Source organism: Anthonomus grandis, chromosome 17 (assembly GCF_022605725.1).
Source record: "Anthonomus grandis grandis chromosome 17, icAntGran1.3, whole genome shotgun sequence".
NCBI classification, from domain to species: domain Eukaryota; kingdom Metazoa; phylum Arthropoda; class Insecta; order Coleoptera; family Curculionidae; genus Anthonomus; species Anthonomus grandis.
This window is the reverse complement of record NC_065562.1, coordinates 12980042-13001467: the sequence shown is the minus strand read 5'-3', so window position 1 is coordinate 13001467 and position 21426 is coordinate 12980042. Positions and strand designations below refer to the sequence as shown.

The 21426-nt window shown below is 34.4% G+C and overlaps 3 protein-coding genes across 3 annotated transcripts in view; 2 read left to right on the top strand and 1 right to left on the bottom strand.

Moving 5' to 3' along the window:
- Positions 1-21426, bottom strand: part of LOC126746146 (BTB/POZ domain-containing adapter for CUL3-mediated RhoA degradation protein 3) — a 413055-nt gene that overhangs the window by 49363 nt on the left and 342266 nt on the right. The window lies entirely within an intron of this gene.
- On the top strand, positions 2040-2553 carry LOC126746593 (elongation factor 1-alpha-like). Its single transcript, XM_050454902.1, has 2 exons — positions 2040-2050; positions 2112-2553. Exons 1-2 carry the CDS (start codon positions 2040-2042, stop codon positions 2551-2553), a joined length of 453 nt encoding a protein of 150 aa, XP_050310859.1.
- On the top strand, positions 11743-17628 carry LOC126746592 (piggyBac transposable element-derived protein 4-like). The gene is made up of 3 exons (XM_050454901.1): positions 11743-11754; positions 16496-16994; positions 17042-17628. Exons 1-3 carry the CDS (start codon positions 11743-11745, stop codon positions 17626-17628), a joined length of 1098 nt encoding a protein of 365 aa, XP_050310858.1.

Below are 21426 nucleotides of genomic sequence, written 5' to 3'. Positions count from 1 at the left end.
TTTACAAACGTATTTATGGCAGTTATAACATATAAGTGATTGTTTATTATCATTGCGTGGACAAATAGAACACCTTGCACGCTTAGGTGGTCTTTCCCCATGTTCATTTCTGCCTGGACCTATCTCGGGAATCTGACCAATTCGATGAATAAGCGCTTTTAATTCCCTGAGAATATTTTCCATTTGAGGTCGGCGAATTAATTGGTTATGTATTAGATCTCTTCCTAAGGTAACTAGAAACTTTTGGTGTGTCATTTCAGCCTCTGGATGAGCATTATTATATAAAATACTTCCATTTACAGCGCTAATATCCATCATTCGAAACCAAATTGCTTGTGGCCATCTTCTAGTGCGTCTACCAACTTTATAATTTGCACACGTCTGATCTAATACATCTCCCCCCACTTTGGTAATATTGTAAAAATCTATCATGTCTGGAAGTTTATTTTCTCTGTCCAAAATTCTATCATTATGATGAAAACTTGATATAAGACAAACTGCTCGATTTTTTACTGGAACATAAGATAGCAAAGTCACGTCTCTGGTAAATCCGAAAATCGAAGAATAAACCGGTCGCTGCTTATTTGGCAAAAAATCTTTTTGTTTTTTCGGATAGTACCGATATAGGTAAGTTAACAGCGTTGTAGCTCTTCGACAAGCTCTAAAGAAGAAAACCAGTTATCGCCAGTAACATTTCGGTTAGAATTTTTTATCGGATCAACTAAAGAAAGAACATTGAGGGTGGGTATGGCTAGCTTCTTAGGATTCTGCATTTGAGTGTCTTTTCCGGAATAAACAAAGGCGTTTACTAAATAATGCGTCCGAGCATTACAGAGACACATCATTTTGATTCCGTATTTTTCCGACTTACTTTTAATAAACATTCGAAATCTACAATTACCGCGAAAACCAATCAACATTTCATCCACAGTTACATATTCCCCACATGAATAGTTTGTATGACAATTATTCACGAAGCGATAAAATATATCGGAAATATAAGCTAGCTTGTCTCCGGCTTCAGTGCGCTGACTTCTGGTGTCTGGATCATCAAATCTCAAAGCTGTGAGGAGAAAATTAAATCTTTTTGCAGTCATTACGGAACGAAATATATCACGACCCGTGCCATCAGTTGCGAAAAGGGAATTAATATCTTCGTGGTTCGACTTGAATACGCCTGCCAAGAAGAGGAGACCAAAAAATGCCAACATTTCGGTTTCGTCAACATGATTTAAAAATTGGCAGGATAAGGCATTGTGCCCATAACTAGCTCGCTTAGCAAGCTCGTTATTTTTTCATTGGTCTTCTCGATAATTTGCTCGAATATTGTATCGTCAACTAACAGCTTAAAAGCTTCTGTGGCTGAATTTGGTTTGTTAACTCGTGCTGGTCCAGAAAGTCCTGGTAGATGCGAAACAATATTGCTTGCACGAGCACGGCTTGTGGCATAGGAGCTTTTGTTGACCATTTTTTTCTATTTTTCCCATAATAGTAGTTTCTTACGCCAATTTCACTCTCATCATCACTACTATCTTCCACAATATCTGGCTCAATATCCAAATTTATTTCATCTGGCAAACTACCAACACCCGGTTCAGAATCACTATCGCTTGCAGAAATCTGTTCACTAACGATAGTCTCGGCATCAGAAATGTCGCTGTCATTATCAAAAAAAGTGTTAGAAAGCTGTTCTAACTCGTGCTCTGTTAGTGGTGCCTTTTTATCCTTTAAAGAAGCCATTACATTAAAAAATTAGAACACCCAAAAAATTACGTTTAACGTATGGCGGGGTCAATTTTGACCCATTTAATTCACAGACCTTAGCTAAACGAAAACTCAAACGCGACTGCCACCCAGAAATATTCTACTCAGTACGGCCGAGGAATACATGGAAGGTAATGTTGCCACTTAAAAAAAGAAGCTATCTTTGAAGTTGACATTCTTGATGACACCAACAGCAACAGTCTGCCTCATGTCACGGACAGCGAAACGTCCAAGTGGGGGGAATTCCTGGAAGGATTCAACACACATTGGCTTAGATGGAACCAATGTAACGATGGCAGCATCTCCTGACTTGATGGCTTTAAAGTTTTCTTCGGTGGTCTTACCAGAACGACGGTCAAGCTTTTCTTTGATTTCTGCAAATTTGCAAGCAATGTGAGCAGTGTGACAGTCGAGCACTGGGGTGCATCCATTGGAGATTTGGATGCCATCCTTCCACCTTCACGTCCTACTGACAAAGCCCTCCGTCTTCCACTTCAGGATGTTTACAAAATTGGAGGTATTGGAACGGTACCTGTTGGTCGTGTTGAAACTGGTATTCTTAAACCCGGTACTGTAGTAGTGTTTGCTCCAGCTAACATTACCACTGAAGTAAAGTCTGTTGAAATGCACCACGAAGCCTTGCAAGAAGCCGTACCTGGAGACAACGTCGGTTTCAACGTTAAGAACGTCTCAGTCAAAGAATTGAGGAGAGGATATGTAGCTGGTGACTCTAAGAACAACCCACCCAAGGGAGCTGCTGATTTCTTAGCTCAAGTTATCGCCACTTAGTAAATTTTAAATTTTTTGAGTAAATTGTTAATTAGAATTAACATAAACAGTGGAAAAAAAATTATGGAAAATAAGTCTATTTATTCACAAAAGGCCGAATATGTATTGGTCCGGACCTGTAGCACTGACCTTGCACAAAACGCTCTTTTGGCCGTTTTTTTTTTCATTTCGTGGGCAAAAAGCTTAACCGGCAGACCGGCCTGCATTTTCCAATTCAATTTGGGTCATTACACTTTCAACAAGACTCGGTACCACTACACTCCGCACCGCGTTTAAGTACCTACTTTTAGTTTTAATTTCGCCGCTCGAGTTCGAGTGGAGTTTTTTTCCTTCTAAATTATCTATGGGGTCTTTATTCATTTAGAGAGTACCGAAACAGCATATAAGGTCTTAAAAATATCTGTTTTACGTTCGCAATAACTATATATCTTTCGAATATTGACTTTGTATCTCTTTTTTTTGTAAGGTTTGTCCTGAAACCTAAAATATTGACGTCATGGAAGTTAGCAACAGAATCAGAAACGAAAATCAAATTTTTACAGTCGCCCTGATAAGTTCTGAACGCAATCTATTTTTTTGCATATTTAAGGATTAAATCTGATTTTAAGCATCTAAAATAAACTATAATTATATATAAAAAAAAAGTGTAGATTTGATTTTTTCCGACATAAAAGATTAATGTTCTTAAAATAATAAATAACTTTAAAAAATCACAGTAATTGTTAAAACTTTTGTTACACCTTCAAACTTGCTGTATAAATAAAAGATAATAAAATACATGATATATCTCAGAGACACACGTTTTTTCAGGGGATGAAGGGGTCTAAGCCACCCCCAAATAGTTTAAAAAATTGTAGTATGTGTGTAATGTGAACAATTTATATGAGGGAGGCATACAACAAGTATCAAAAAGATGCTGACTAGTTTTTCAAGGGATTTAAAAAAAAATTATTATCAAAGGCTTTCCAAAAATCCCAATATTTTAAAAACTCTTGCCTTATTGATTTTAATTTGATATAAAAACTGATGTTCCTTTACCAAAAAAGTTATTTCAAGTTTCCTTTGTAAATACAGCTGCTTTGGAGGTACTGAGCAGTTTTTCAATAATATCAAAAAATCTTGATATTGTCAAAGGCTTTACAAAAAACTTAATATTTTAAAGCAGGATTTCTTTTATCAAAAAAAAACCATTTATCTTAAAAACTTGGCCTATGTGCTATCGTAACAATTGAACCTTTGGCTCTTTATAGCCTAAAATTTTTTTCCCCCACCAGCCCCATCTACTTTTTTTGTGGGTTTCTTAAGGGTTTTTTACTCCACTACACGGTCTAACTTCGACACCACACTTAATTCTACAGAATGTCAAAGATGTGTTTTTTGAGGGCAACTTCGACACCAAAATAGTAAACCATCATTAATTAGAAGCATTGGAAAATGGTTTAAAGAGCTACATTTAGGAAAATAAAACACAGAAAAACGAAAATACAGTTTATTCTTTTTAAAAAATTTGGTATGAAGCTGTTGGATAAAAAAATGAAAAACTAAAATAAAATTCTCCAAACTAAACAAAAACTCATAAAATCAACAAAATAAATAAACTCAACAAATAAATAAAGTAACAACAATACAAATAAAAATATATAGAACATGAAAACAACGGATTTAATCTTCGTCGAAACAAATGGGACATTCGTATCTCGCTTGTTTGGATCCCTTGTTGCAGTGTCCACAAACCCACTTTCCACAGTTCACACACTTGATCCAAGAGTTTTTATTTGTGTACTCGGAATATGGAAACAATCAAGTGCAACAACAATTGCATGAAGGACATTCATATTGCGGGTCCTTGGAGCCATCATTGCAAATACCGCACACCCACTTTAAACAAGAAACGCAACAAATCCACTCATTGCTATCAGTGTAGGTTGCGTAAGAACATTTGCATATAGAGCAGGAAGAATCGGAGTCAGTGTCGACAATGTTTGTCTTGTTTCGGCGAGCTCTGGACGGTCCTGGTTTATCAGGATCAACGGTCTTTGATTTTTTTGGTTTGATAAGGAGTCTTGTCTTTGGTTTCTTCGTAGCTGGAGTTGCATCAACAAAAATTTCTAGTAAATCCATTGGTGAGTCTGAACGGGTTGGAGTGCTTGTTTTAACTGGTCTTTGCATCTGCTGGCCTGGTCTTGCGGACACTTTTTTCCCCTTTTGAGAGAATTTGTCGGTTCCCTGGAATATCCGCTAGCCTCCTGTAGAAATTCTAACAAACTGGAATCTAGCACTCTCTCGGAATCTGGCTTTTCGCCAGGAATTTTTGCCAAAACTCTTTCTGGATTAAAGGGGCTCAGCCCTATTGCTCTAAAGCCAGATTGAAGATTTGTGCCAGAAGTGTTTTCAATATGGGACCACAATCGATTTAGCAACCTTGGTAAAAGTTCTTTCGAGACGCTTCCTTTTCGACGACATTTTCCTTTCTCCATAAATCCAGAATTTCGAGCCATTTTCGCTTCATGAGAGCAAAAAAACTGATGTCCAAAGGTTGCATCAAATGCGTTGAATTTTCTGGTAGGGGCGTCATATAAATATTATTTTCTTCAGCTGCCTTGACAACGCGAGGGGAAAAGTGTGACGCAAGATTATCTCCAATCACAACTTTTGTTTGTTTAGTGGTGCACTTAGCATTAATGTGAGGAATCAAAACATTAAAAAACCATTGTTCGAATGTATTCATATCGAACCATCCACTTGGCGTCACCTGATAAATTGTGCCTGCAGGACCTCCTTTACTCCAATTTTCGTACAGGTGTTGTACCTTATACACGACCATGGGAGGAAGCAAGTCCCCATTAGCTGATCCGCACACCATGATGCTGATCGATGTTCTCGAGTGCTCTTGAACTCGTTCGACTCTCTTAAATCCTCTGGGCACCAACACTTTCTTCGAACCAGGGTCATTTTTGTCGAACATTTTTTGGTGACGCATATTCTAAGACGTCTCTTATGTTCTCAAAAAAATCTTGAAGTTGCTCCTTACCTACGGCAGCTCGGTGACGTTTGATATTGGAAGGCAGTCGAGTTGTCAGTTTGTTCCTTTGAGCGATTTTTTTTATAAAATCCAGACCTGGCTTATTATTCTTCCATTCCGGAACATTCTTACCTTGCTTCGTCACAAATTTTGTCACAACTTGACGAATGTCCTCGTGAGTCATGGGAAAGCCCCAGTCGTTTACGACACCAAGAGTTTTTGCCAACAGTTGTTCTTCTTCGCGAGTCAACACGCATGGACGACCTGGTGCTGCAGGATGAGTTTCCTGAAGTTTATCAATTAACGTTGTTCTCGGCACCTTGAACTTCTGGCTAGCTTGTAGTTTGGACAAGCCCTTTTTCACAGCATCAATAGCCTTATCCATGTTCTCCTTTCTATAGTTGAGGTAAGGTCTACCTCCCACCTTTTTGACGTAAGTGCGCGGCATCGTTAATAAAACTTACCGTATCTGAAACAAAGAGAAAAACTAAAAATCCTAAAAAATAAAAAAAAAATAAAAAAAATAAAAAACAAAATAAATAAACAAATAAAACAACAAAGCAAATATAATAAAAAAATATATTAAATAGGGCAAAAACTATAGCAGAACATTGGATATCCTGAGAAACACCAAGAAATCTGAAAAAACAATTATTATATTATAGGTACGTGTCGAAGATACCCCCGTTGTCAAAGTAACCCCGTTTTACGGTACATCCACGAATATCCTTAATCTTCCATTGCAATATTACGGACTAATGTCTATTAATGATCACATAGAAAAAAATCCATAGTCCGGTTTTCGAGAAAGCAATAATTCATATGTACTTTTTCCTCACGTTTGGGACACCCTGTATGTTTTTAGAGTGCTTTCTTGCCTACTTATTTGTAGATTTATTGCGTCTTGTAGATATAATAAGGTAAAGGCTTCACCATCGGTTAATGTTGTCTTAAGAATGCCGCAGAACATACCAGGCCGTTGCAGTACAATGTACACCTGCACCACGGACGAGTGGAAATTGAAGAAAAACACCGAAAAGTGCATTTATTAACATTCTTCGGGGTATTTTCAGGTATTTACGGATGTGTTGCATCCTTTTTGTTGCAATTATTTAGCTTTTGTCAAAGAATTAAGCGCATTTTTCGCATTGTCAGTAATGGGGCCGTTGTGCGGTTGAGTTAGTTCTTGTTCTTTTTTTTATAATACTAGGCAACCTTAGAATCATTTAATAAATGATTAATAGATATACTTTGTTTATAAATATATAGTATTTCATAAAAAAGGTCATAGATATTTTGGAGATAATTAAATTCTTTAAATACATTTTTATTTTTTCAAAACGTCAAAAATATAAAAAAAAATTCAAGATTTTTTCGCACCCACATTACAATTTCTTATATTTGTCGTTATTTTTTAAAATATTGAAAAGAAAATCTGTTTTACCAATAGAATACAGACTGATCAAGAAAGCGAATTTTGAACATATGTTATAGGTTCATGATAATACTTGGAAATTTAACAAAATCAATTAAATTAATGGAAACAAATATTCACGTAATATATCCAACACTTATTTGAAAAGTAGTTTTTAAAAAATTAATTTTTAAAATAAACACATTTTTTTACATGTTTATTATGTATTTTACTGATATATCATACCCCAATATGTAAACTCTATCGTTTTTTTTTTAAATTCTGAATAAAATCGAATTTTAAAAAACTAAGTTTAGTTTAGTATTATTTATATTTTTTTAGTCAATTTAATTATGTAATAAATTTTAAATATTAAATATTTATAATTCTTAATTAAATAGTTAGTCTGCTGTTTACTTTTTTTTATTAAAAAGTTCTGAAGATGAGTTAATATAGTTCGAAACTTTGATTTGCATGCATTTTTTAAAATTCGTTGAACAATGTCAATATCTAGAATAAAATAAAATGTTTGGAAATAACTCTACATTTATTTAGTGCCTGGAGATAAAAAAAAATGAAATGTCTCAAAGATGAAAGACATTATTTGTACTGACTGGAAATCATAAACAAGACGTTAAATATCGGAAATAAAATTAAATTATGAAAAGTTAATTTCGAATCAATGGAAGAGCTAAAAAATGGTGTAAAATCCCGAAAATTACTTTAGATGACTGAAAGATAAGAAAAATATTGTCTCTTGTACCTGGAAAAAGACCAAGGATCGAAAAAAAGAAAGTTAAATGACTGGAATAAATCGGAAAATTTGTTTCTATGACTGCAAGACTTGAAAAAATAATTTTTGTTACCTGAAAAACAAAAAAAAAATTATGTCAAGTAGTCAAGTCTCTGATAATCAATGAATCAAATGTTTGGAGGATTTAAAAAGTAACGTCACATACCTGGAATAGAATGAAAAATTAATTCTAGTGCTTGAAAAACGTACAAAATTAAGCTTAAAGTCAATGGCTTTATTTCAAAAATTATTGATTTTTCTCAAAAACTATTGTCTTCTCCGATTCATGTGTCAAAATCACTTTTGACTAGCTAAAGTAAAAAATCCCGAGGATTATAGGCACCTTCGCTTAATATCAAGTTGCCAGTTTTGTCTTCAAGTCAAAGTCTCTGGAGTAGCAGATCTTGACAAATAATTCTGTAATTTCTATAAAACATTCTTGTCGATTGCACTTTGTGATGTAACAGATGACACTTTTAGGTCTTTGTGCAAAAACATGTCAATAGTGGTTACGTTGGATTACAGCAAATCTTTCGACACGCTCAATCATGAAATCTTATTGTCAATTCTTGGTTTTGTAGGCTTTTCTATTACGGCAGTGGATATCATAAAAAGCTTTGTCACTACATATGATTGGAACTATTCAGAGGATGGGAGTCTTTTACCACAGTCTGGCGTACCACAGGGAACTTGGTATACACGCCAACTTGTTACGTGCTTAAAAAATTCAATACATCATATTTACGCTGACGACACCCAGATAATTTTTTCCTTTGATCCCCCTAATCATGAATATGCAAACCATTAAATTAAATGAAGACCTAACTTTCTAAGGCAGCATTGTTTGCAGCTAAATCCAAAGAAATCCGTCGTCTTGTTATGTACTAAATACAGTTTAAGACGAAACCTTCTTAATCGCATTCATTTGCACATCCATAATGCACTAATTTCATTTCAAAACATGAGTAGGAATTTTGGATCTATACATGGATATTGACTTCAAATTTTCTCTTCATGTAACAGGAAAGATCCGAAAATGTTTAAATTCTTTAGATTTAAGATTCTGACGATATGTGTTGAATATACGAGTAGAAATAAGAAAGATGCTCTGCGATTCTCTGATTCTTTCACATCTGAATTTCTGTGATACTGTTTATGGTCCTTGTCATGATCATAGGGATAAGAAGCGTGTGGAATTACTTCAAAATGCATGTGTGAAATACATATTTGGAATATGACGACCACATGGGGTCTAAGACTTGCACTAACTGAATATGTCTCAAAGAGGAGAGTTAAGGACAAGATACCTAAATTAGACTAAAGAAAACTGTTTGTAACTGTTGGGAAATAACCCAACAACACCCTTTTCTGTCATCGAGATGTATTTATTTTTTAATTGGTCTATGTTCATAATTTTAAGGACATCATCGATTCCTAGAAGGTTCCCACAGGTCAGATAATAATCAATTTGAAGTGGTTACTTTTAAACATTTCAAACTTTTAAAGAAAACAAATATAACCCATAAATTGCCATAAAACTGTTAGACTCCTAGGTCTCAAGCCCGTTTTCACATCCCTTGTTGATGAAAGATGCACTTATTGAACATCTTTACACCCACTAAGTAAAACAAGCCGGTAAAAAGGTCGCACGGTCAAAATTGAGTCGAATAGTTGATCTCAGTTGTTGTAGAAGTCAAGTTGGGTCACCGTATACCCTTTACTCTTTAAACCCTAATATGGGTCTCTCTCTCTCCAGACTCTTAATGGCTAAATACTAGTCCAAGGTTTGCAGTGTACAGTCTAGTTGAGACACTGTCGTCGAGAAGAAGTGTGTGAGTCGAGTCGCGAGTCGTAATCGCGATCGGAGAAGTTGCTCACGGAAGTTTTTCCTATTATCCCTAATACCCAAGACTTTCCATCTCTTTACACCTTTAGTGACCTAATCCGTAAGCACCCTTATACTTTAAACCCAGTTAAAACTACCTGTATTAGTGTCGCTAGTCATGAGTTCGGTCGTCTTGTGTTGATACAATAGGTTAAAGTAATTATAACCCATTGTAATTAGAGTATAAGCACCATTGTTAGTAGTTAGTAAGAAGTGAGTGAAGTTACCTGCTAAGAAGCAAAGTGAGTGTAAATAAGGGAAAATTAAGTATACAAAAAGACAGCAAAGACAATTCATAGTTTACAACTACTTTAATGAATAACTGTTCCATTTTCCTGTCTTCGGATCTAATAAATGAGCATATTTTGTTTTGGTAAAGTTTTGTTTCATTTATTAAGTTAATTGGTTCAGCGCCATATAAGCTGTGGTCCTTCGATAAACATACAAAATAAGTACAGTCCACTAGTACTCTCCAGTGGCACAATTAAACAATTGTGTCCCCATCTATTTGGGAAAGAAGCCAGGCAGCAGTTTTCCCCGAATAGTAACTATGCCAAAATGTGTAATGTTTTTATGTAAAATGAAATGATGAAAAATGTGTTACGCCCATGGGTAAAAAAGTCCCTCCCTGTTCCGTTCCCGCATCCGAGGTCCTGGTGCGCCACCCGTGGTGGTAAGTAGCTTTCGTCGTTGCGCGAGGTCAGTAACCGAATCGCGCCCGAAGACCTTAACCAACCAACCAACCAACGAACCCACCAAGTATATAAATATAAAAATCTATGAAGAAAATCCGACCGGCCCGGCCCGGCAAAAATAACGGCGCATTTTTATCGGGAATTATAAAGAACCGGCCCGGGCTTCGTCGGACCCTGTTCTGATGGGAATTGAATTGATGCATGGGGCACATAGAAGAACGCTCTGGCATTCTTATGGGACGGGTTCTCTTTTTTTCTTTTCCTTTTTTTAGTTTTCTTCGTCTATGGCCTATAACAGCCAATCTTTGGTATTCGGTTGATTGACGATTAACTGCTTGGTCGTTTGGTCGTATGATGACTATAAGTGTTGTGTATTATAAAAGTACAATTGTTGTTCAAAACGTTTGCGAACATTTCGGGCGTTAATAACAGATATTTTATTTCGAAGATCTTCAAGAGAGTCAGGCTTTGTGGCAAAGACTTTGGTTTTTAAATGACCCCATAAAAAATTTATAGAGGTAAGGTCGGGAGATCTAGCAGGCCATTCTACGATACCTCTCCGGCCAATCTATCGTCTAGGAAATACGTCGTTTAAAAAATGACAAACCGCAGCAGCATAATGTGGTGGTGTCATCTTGTTGAAACGTCAGTTCATTTTCTGGAACGTTATCATCTTGTTCAAGTAACTCAGTTATTTTGGGATTGATGGGTCCTGCAAAAGTTCCAATTTTTAGCATTAAAATTTGTATTAATAAAAAAAGGTCCAGCAATATGATCTCTCAGGATACCAGCCCATACATTAAATTTTTGAGATCGCTGAATATGTCTTTCTCGAAATAAATAAGAATTAGTGTCGCTCCAGTATCAACAGTTGTGTCTATTTACTTTATCATATAAATAAAACGAGCATTCGAGAAACAATTAAATATATAAATCTTGTTATTATATTGCAGGGAGTGTTGTTTATTTACAAATTAAGTTCATTATTGAAAAAATTTTGAAACTATGTGAAATTTAAGAGGAAAATTGGCTTCAGCATCCACATAGACCGATGCGCAAACTCAAAGCGATCTAGTCACTTAAATGGAGGCTAATTTTAGAAATGAGCTCGAAAAACTTCGGAGTGAGTACGTTCATCATGATAAACAAACTCTAAATGACCCGATTGTCTGTATTCTCTGTAATCTCTATTCAGACGCTTAAAACTTTTGAAAAAGATGCAGAGTAGTCTATTGATAAGCTTAAGCAAGAAATTTTAGCACTTAATGCAAGAATTTCTAGTAGCCAACAACATTCTGAAAAACTCGACAAAAAGAGTAATACCGCAAAATTAATTTTTCATGGTATTGCTGGAAAAATCCCAAACAACTCTTAGCCGACATGTGCAAAACGGTAACTACAATCATTGGCGTAGATATTAATATTGCCTGGAATAATCTTGGTAATGTCTTTGTTTTGCGCAATAATGGAAAAATATGTGGAGATTTTTCTTGACTGATTTGTGCCAATTTTAAACATTTTATCCCCCTAATGATGGACACTGCTGTGTCCGAGACATGTTGGGAATTTTAAGCTATAGAGGGTGTCCGAGGCAAAGAGTTCACCCTGGAAATCTTGAAAAATAAGTTGTTAAAGTAAGTCAAATTTAATATAGAGAAGGACATAATATGTTGACAGAACTTGCGATTCTCTAACGTCACCTCTTCACCCCCCCAGAGCCCCCAGGTCAATTTTTTTAAATGGGAATAAGGGTCCAGTGATACCCTGAATTAAAAGTCATTTTATTCTCTTCATAGCTCTATTTTCATTTTATCAATTGTTCTCAAAAAATATTAATAAATGTGGATAAAAAAAAGGCCTTATGCTAAATGAAAAATATAAAAAGTATCTAACACCTATTTTATTAATTGTGGAAAATGATCTTCGTTGACCTCCATTTAAAAATACAATTGTTGTGCAAAACGTCTGTGCACATTTCGGGCGTTATTAACTGACATTCGTTAACAATTCTATTTCGAAGATCTTAAAGACAGTCAGGCTTTGTCGAAAAGACTTTGGTTCTTAGATGATCCCATAAAAAAAATCAAGAGGGGTAAGATCGGGAGATTTAGCAGGCCATTCTACGGTACCTCTCCAGCCAATCCATCGTCCAGGAAATCGTCGGTCAAAAAATGATGCGCGGCAGCAGCATAATGGAGTGGTTCAAACATAATTTTCTAGAAGGTTATCATCTTATTCAAGTAACTCAGTTACTTGGGGGTCCTGCAAAAGTTCTAAGTAATTTTCAACATTAAAATTTGTATTAATAAAAAAAGGTCCACAATATGATCTCTCAGGATACCAGCTTATACATTAAGTTTTTGAGGCTCTGCGTATGTGTTTCTCGAAATAAATGAGGATTAATATCGTTCCATTATTGACAGTTGTATTTTCACCGTGTAAATAAAAGGAGCATTTATCCGAGAAACAAATATTGTAGAGCAAATTTCTCTCACGATTTAATCTATCACTAAAGTAATCAAAAAATTGTAGACAACGATCAAAATCATCTTCATTTAGCTCACGTACTAGTTTGATTTCGTAGGAATGATATTTGCGTAATTTTCAAATTTAGTGAACGGTACGTTTAGACACCCCAGTTGCTGTAGCCACTTTTCGAGCATATATATTAGGTTCTATCTGAACATGACCCAACACTGCAGTTTCTACCACTTCATTTCTCACTGGATGCTGAACTCAATTTTTTCTGTTTTGTACTGCCCCTGTTTCTTCAAACTTTCTCATCAAATCCGTTACATAAGGATGATTTACCCTTTTACCCGGATGATTACCATTAGAAGCACGTGCTGCAGCTCTAGCAGACTTATTTTGTTGATAATAAAGACCCACCAACTTAATTTCCATTGTTATCAATTTTACCAGGATTAGATTAACCAAATACTTTGTGCTACTACTGCTGTTATTGTGCACCTCAACAAAATACCGATACCAAAATAAAAAATAACTAATTAGTATTTTTTTTCTTGATAAGAGATAATACCTAGGTAATTTAAATTAAAAGAAATTTATGCAGGCAACAAAATTGCGAGATTTAAACTTTTGAACAATATCAGACACGTTTATTCATATTTCTTGAGATCGAATTGATAAAAAAATAAATGTAGAATAAAAAAATTAAAATAGGCCTATGAAGAGAATAAAATTAACTTTAATTCAAGGTATTACTCGATTCCTATGCCTATTTAAAAAAATTGATATGATAGCTCTGGGGGGTCAGGAGATGACGACAAAGAATCGCAATTTCGGTCAATAAATGTCCTCCTCAATGTTAAATTTGACTCGTTCGGCTAAACAATTTATTTTACAAGATTTTCAGGGTGGACTGTTTTCTCTCGGACACCCTATATACATATAATTTTCGATCTAAGTTTTATGTGCATACAGATGTATTATAATAAATAACGGAGTAATTAAATAAGTATATAAGTGAATAGAGAAGGCGAGGAAGGGGTATGTATGTAGAAGTGCGGGGAAGGTAAAATATGAAAGAAACAAGTATCGAAATAAATGTTATTTAAAACAAAATTGGTTGTCCAGTTTTTATACCTTTATAAACAAAAGTCTACATATGATAATTTCTGCGATTTTTCATATTCAGCATTATGTATATTATTATTTTGGCGAATATAAGTATACAAAGAGAATATAAAAATATAAAGGACGATTATTATTTCTAACAGTAATTTTTGTATTTAATAGGCACAATGTTCGGTAAATGCATCAGAAGAACGAACAGGGCAGTAGCTAAACAGGGATGGAACAAGTGTGTTACATAAATAAAATTTTATCTTTTTTTAAACACATGTAGGCAATTTTAAGTTTATTTGTTATGTATGTACGCGTGAAATGAAGTTAATGAACAATTAAGTGTTATGAATCTGTAGGTGAACATTTAAAGAAATATTATGATGAGCATTTAGATGTATTTAATTTAAAATTACGAACTCTCGAAAAGCTCTGTATATTCCCTACATCTTAATTGATTTGCTGTTCTGTCATAGGCAGGTTTGGATGTAAAAATGTTGTAAATAATTAAGAATCATCAGCGTACTATTGTAACATAGAATGAGTTACAATCGTACGCTAATGATTCGCAATTAAGTACCCGATTTCATTTCTATCAACATATAAAGAAAATAGCAATAGCTCCAAAATAGTTCCTTGAGAAACACCGGTAGAAACAGGATTATAATTTGATTTTCTGGATTGAAATTTTTTACCTAACACCACACAATATTGTCTGCTATTAAGACATAAGTTAAAGAATGTCACTGCGTCTAATAACAGTTCAGTGTCATGTTATTTTCCTTTTCTTCTCATTCATTCTAAATTAATCGGGAAGGTATACTAGACTTGTAGTGGTGCTCAAGTTTTAAAACCCGATTGACAGTCCGAAAATATATTGTAAAAGTTAACAAAATGATAAATTTGTTGACGAATTATTCTTTCTAAAATTTTGGACACCAGTCAAATACTAATACAAAACGATCTTGTGACAATTTTTTCCAGATTAAACAAATCATTAAACAGCACTTTTTAGGGTTTAGCATTAAAGAATGGTCGTATGGTAATGTACTTAAGGGATTAGGTTCACGGCTCAAAACTCTACAACTTTTAATAGTGTTATCTGGATCAAAACTTAGATATACCTGTGTGTAATTATCGTAAAAATGTGCAGAACACTTTTCCAGATCTCCTGACAAAAAAGATATGTAAATTACGTATAATGAGGGTACTAAGATTGATCCCTGTAGGACTCTTTTTTTAATGAAATCATTTGATACTGTATTATTTAATTGATATTAAAAAATATCAGACGATATCTTATGATTTATCTTATAGAATGCTTTGGTAAAATCTAATAATGCTTAAATAGTAATTCTGCCGTTTTCAAGGGATTTAAAAATAATAGTAAAATATTAATTACAGATAATTTTGTACTCTATAGTTTATATGTTACTTGTTATCTTAATTAAACTTCTAGCGAGTTACAAGTTATGAAATATATGCATGACTTCATTTGCTCCATTTAACTCAAAATATCTTAATAATCATGATGATTTTTTACTCTGCAAGGTAATATTTTGTTTATTTTTACATGTTTATTAAGCTGGATCTTAATAACTTTTTCAAGGGCTTTTGATAAACAAGGCAAGATACTAATTCTTTTAGCATGAACACCTTTAGATAAGGCCTTCTTGCTGATGGTTTGCGCTCCTGTTCGTAATCCCGTGTTTTTTCTTCACTTTTTCTTTTGGTTTCCTGATTGCCCTGTCTCGAAGAAGCCAAAAAGCAGAAACACGTCAATCAGCAGGTATCATCTTTACTTGTTCTGCCTTCCCGTCTTGCGGAGTACCGCGATAAACCTATTATTTTGCCGTTTAACCCTTTTATGTTGGAATGTCTGCAGGACGCCATCAATCTCAGAATAATTAAGTTACTTGAACTTGATAGAAAATGAACTGATGTTTCAACAAGATGAGGCACCACTACATTAGTCTGCTGCCGTTTGTCATTTTTTGAACGACGTATTTTCTGGACGATGGATTGGCCGGAGAGGTACCGTAGAATGGCCTGCTAGATCTCCTGATCTTATCCCTCTTGATTTTTTTTATGGGGTCATACCAAAGTCTTTGCTACAAAGCCTGACTGCCTTTAAGATCTTTGAAATAGAATGGTTAACGAATGTCAGTTAATAACGCCTGAAATGTACACAGACATTTTGAACAACAATTGTATTTGTGTATGGAGATCAACGGAGATCATTTTCCACATCTAATAAACTAGGTCTTAGATATTTTTCATATTTTTCATTTAACCCCTAACCACTATTGACGGGGTTAAAGTGACCCAGCGGTAGTTGTTGCGTTATAAATATTTTCATTTTAGCACTTTATGAAATAATTATTTTGGTAAGTTTTTTTGCATAAAAATTGTTTCGAACAAGTGTTTATTGTAATTTTTGTATCTAGTTATCTATAAAAATGGATTCCAAATTATACACGGATGCGGAGCTTTTAGACATTATAGAAAATAACGATTTTTGGCAGGACCTCGAAAACGTGGATGAGAGTTCACGGATGATGAAAATGGCGCCAATGTGCCCTTGGAAATTGCTGAGAATGAACAGGACGCTCTTAGAAAAATTTTGGAGGATGGAGATAAAAGCGACGATTCTGAAGAGGACTGCGAGCTATTTAGTGAACATGATTCTCTGAGTGAGGCTTCTGGGGTTTCTGGCAATGATGATTCTGAGGAAGATCAACCTCTAATTAATTTTACGTCTTGGGTTGGAAAGGATGGAACAAGATGGTCAAAAGGAGCAGCAATACGTGGAAGAGCAGCAGCTTATAACAATATTTACACTAAACCAGGTTTGAAGGGCTTTGCATTGTCCAATCCACCCAAGTCACCTGAGTCAGCATGGAACTTACTTATAAATGATAAGATCCTAAAGATAGTTTGTAAATTTACAAATATAAAAATTGGACTGTGTCAGGCCAAATATAAAAGTTTCAAAAGACGTAGGGCTGCCAGAAGAAAATTTCAGCCAACGTTTATTGCCAAAACAAGTGAAGATGAGCTAAAAGCATATTTTTGTTTGTTATATTTTTTCAAGGCTTATTCAAGTCTGGTCATGAGGATCTAAGGTCAATATGGTGTACTGATGGAACAGGAAGAGATATCTTTAGAGCTACAATGAGCCTTGCAAGATTTTCTTTTTTGCTTTGTTGTTTACGCTTTGATGATTTACAAACCAGGAAGAAAAGGATCAAATTGGACAAACTGGCGCCGATTTCAGAAGTTTTTAATACATTTGTGGATAACGCACGGGAAATGTATAACCCTGGTGATAATGTTACCCTGGATGAGATGTTGGTACCCTTTAGGGGTAGATGCGGATTTGGTATGTACATCCCTGGTAAACCAGCTAAGTATGGTTTGAAAGTACAAATTCTGGCGGATTCAAAGACCCACTATATGTTGAACGCCGAAGTATATACAGGTGCCCAAATTGGAGATCGGGCCCCTAAAGAAAAACGTTTTTCGAATCCTTCGGAGGTTGTGCTTCGTTTGACAAAGCACAGAATGGGTACCAACCGCAATGTAACCGCTGACAACTGGTACTCTTCAATTGAGATAATAAATGAGCTGTTAAATAATAAGCTTACTTATGTAGGCACTCAAAAAAAAAACGTCAAATAGCTGTATAATCAGCCGTAAGCGACAACCCAAAAGTTCACTGTTTGGTTTTTCTCCGGTCATTACCATGGTATCATTTGTTCCAAAAACTAATAAAGCAGTTATATTAGTATCAAGTATGCACCACGATAATAAGATAAATGAAATTTCATTGAAACCAGATACAATCGAGTACTACAATGGGACTAACGCAGGGGTTGATGCTCTTGACAAAAAATGCGCAAATTATTCTACTTCGCGCAGAACAAGACGTTGGCCAATGGCATTATTTCATGCAATATTGAATATTGCTGGAATTAATAGTTATGTTTTATATAACTGTGCATCTAATGAAACAAAATTACGCGCTATGATTTTCTAAAGCGGCTAGGGGTATCGTTATGCAAGCCGTTCGTCATAAAAAGACTAGAAAATACAAAGGTACCTCGAAAGGTTCCAGAAATGGGCTCCAATATATTTCACACTGAGATTCCAGAACCTCCTGTGCCACTCACTGATAGAAGAACGTCCAAGTGAAAAAGATGTGCCATATGCCCATGGTCAAAGGACTGAAAAACAAATACTGTTTGCAATAATTGTAAAAAGCCTATTTGTCAACAATGTGCAGTAAAAGTTTGTCCTAACTGCACTAAGTAAGTTTTTTTTTTGTTAAAATGTTTTTGTTTTTATGTTAGAAAATACGTTGTAAGTTTCGTTACATTTTTTAATAAATAATACAGTGGGTCATACTGACCCATCAATAGTTGTTGCGATTTTTTTTTTGGAATAGTTGTTCAGGGTTAACATAAGGTTTATTTTTTTATCCACATTTATTAATATTTTTTGAACGAATTAATAAAATAAAAATAAGGCTGTAAAGAGAATAAAATTACTTGATAATAATAATGGTGTTCATCGTAAGGGGGATAAAATGTTTAAAATTGGCACACAAGAGACAGGGCTTATGTCAAGACAAATCTTCACATATTTTTTCATTTTTGTGCAAAACAAATACATTACCAAGATTTGTCCAGCCATTATTAATATCTACGCCAATGATTGTAGTTACTGTTTTGCACATGTCTTCTAAGAGGCGTTTGGAATTTTTTTCAGCAATACCATGAAAAATTAATTTTTTTATGGTATTTCAAAATATGCTAGAAATTCTTGTAATCGGGTCATTTAGAGTTTGTTTATCATGATGTACGTACTCACTCCGCAGTTTTTCAAGCACATTTCTAAAATTAGCCTCCATTCGAGTAACTAGATAGCTTTGAGTTTGCGCATCGGTCTATGTGAATGCTAAAGCCTGTTTTCCTCTTAAATTTCTCATTTTAATGTCAAATTATGGACATGATTGACACAACATGTTTACATGAACAGGGCCATCTGATCATGTTGATCATCAATGTAATTTGTTTTCTAGTAGGCGACGTTATAATTCGGGTAAACTATTTTTTAAAGAGGCTTATTGGTCAATAATAGTTCTCTAGTTCTACTATATCTGCTTTTTTTATGAAGCAGAATTGTGTTGACTATTGTATAGACAGAGATTAAAAAAACTCTTTATTTTAAGCGGTAATAGAGAAGTAAATAGTACCCTCTACAAAACCAAAAGAAAGAAAACAGACCGGGTGATAATGAAAATTATAAATTGGCCGTTGTATAAGCCATTTGGCTGTTTATGATAATGGCCATCGCGCGAGTTGCTTATGAAAAACAGTTAAACTGAATTTAAACGGAACGACAATCTTGGCGAATGTAATTGATGGCCAGAGAAAACGGCTTAATTACCATATTATGGTTATTATAAGATCATTACCTGTCGGTAGAATATAAATCTTGCTGACACGTACCTACGCACAAATACAAAGACATAATGGGAATATGGGCTGTAGTGATGTTTGTTTATTGGGTGATAACAAGTTGAAGATCGTCAAGGAAATTATTATTAATAAAGAAGTTTAAATGGTGTGTTATAAGGCAGATGTACGATGTTTATGAGGTTATTTTAGAAAGAAAATTAAAGACGTTGAAGTGGAAGAAGAAGATGAAAATGTAGATGGAATGGTAAGAAAGGAGTAAAAAGTGGAACTAGTTGATAGTAATGTTTTAATTCTATAATTAAACTTTACCCCTCATTTTTTGCCTATAAATTTATATTTTTGAGGTCAGTGCTGATGAAGGTACTAAGAAATGGAAATAAGAGGTAATTAATGGAGTAGTTTTATTGCTTTAACCTTCTGGAATATTGACTCATTTTTTCCAAGCAGTTGAAATAGTTTTTCAAGCATCTAACTTTTGTTCTATTTTCATGTTTATTGGATTTATTAGTAATTGGTTCCAGGTACGTAAAAGTCACTTATAACGATTGTCGCAATCATGCAGCTGAAGTTATTTTTTATAAGATTCAAGATCCTGGCATAGTTTTTCCATTTCTTTTAAATTCACGAGGCCATCTAAGTCTTTCTTTTGCCAATAAAAGAAATTTCTTATATCTCCATGTGTAGAATAAAAATTTTTCTATTCATGGGTACATTTTTAATTTTTACCCAGTACTTGGAATCGTTTTTTCAAGCATTCTAACTTGTTTAATTTTTAATTTTCTCCAAGTAGCAAAATTTAGTTTTCACGTTTTTCCAGGCAAATGAAAAGACCTTTCAAAGGTTTTGAGGTCCTGGAATAGTTTTATCATTTTTTCCAGATACCCTTAGCAATTTCATTTATTTATACTGAGGAAATTGTTACCTTGTTTTCAAGCAGTTAGAGACAGTTTTATATGTTTTAAGCTCTTGGAATAATTATTAATTTTCTTCTAAACCAATGGGCAATATTTTCCCTCTTCCAGGCATGTAAGCCCATTTTTAAGTTTTTTTAAATCTTGCATTAAAGCATTTTATTGTATTTTTTTTACCAAAAAATTACCGGTTAACAATGCCCGTATAATCAGTCATAAGCAAACGAAATATACACGTCAGTATTCACAGATCGCTTAACTTAAAACATGATTAATAAGGTATACAATTTACATTGTGTTCGTTTTTGATATTCTTTGCGGCTCGGTGGAAACCCTTTAAATTTTAAATGACCGACGCTAATTTTCATTCTAAAAATACGCTGATTTATTTTGATATGAAACCTTGGAATAATAAATTCAGCCCGACAAACAGAAGTAAAAAAAACAGCAAGAAATAAAATTGTTTGCATCAAATTCTATCATGACCGTCTCACGCACATGCGACTTTGAAGACGGATCGCTGCTGTCAGAAAACCGCAAAACAGAGGCGTAGATATCGACGATTTTTATTTAAAATTTTGCTAAATATACAGCGTCTTATTAAGAAGCAAATTATCATCAAAGGCTAAGGAAATTTCCAACTATGGGAAAAGACGTAGTAGCAGAATTTACAAGCATTTTTTGGAAAAAAAATGTTTCTGCCATTATTGCTAAAGGAGAAACTATTACTATCTTTATTTTTTAGAAGGCCAAGACCTTCTTAAACATGAATATGTTAAAAGAAGTAACAGCTGTCAGCCAAGTATTGTAAAAGCATCCAAATTACCAGAAGTTTGCTGATAATTTTTGAAAAAAAAAATTATATTTGATGACTATTGCTAGTTATAGCGCTGATTTTTGAAATTCACTGAAATAAAATTTTCATTTCATATAGATTTGACTTTTCATTGGAAATTTTCAACTATAGGGCATCCCTACATTTGCAAAGATCTAAAAGAATCAAATGAATAGCACCACCATCGAAGTCACATTTCCAACATAGGAAATGCCAATTCCTTTCTGTGAGGCAGTTAAAGTAATTTTTC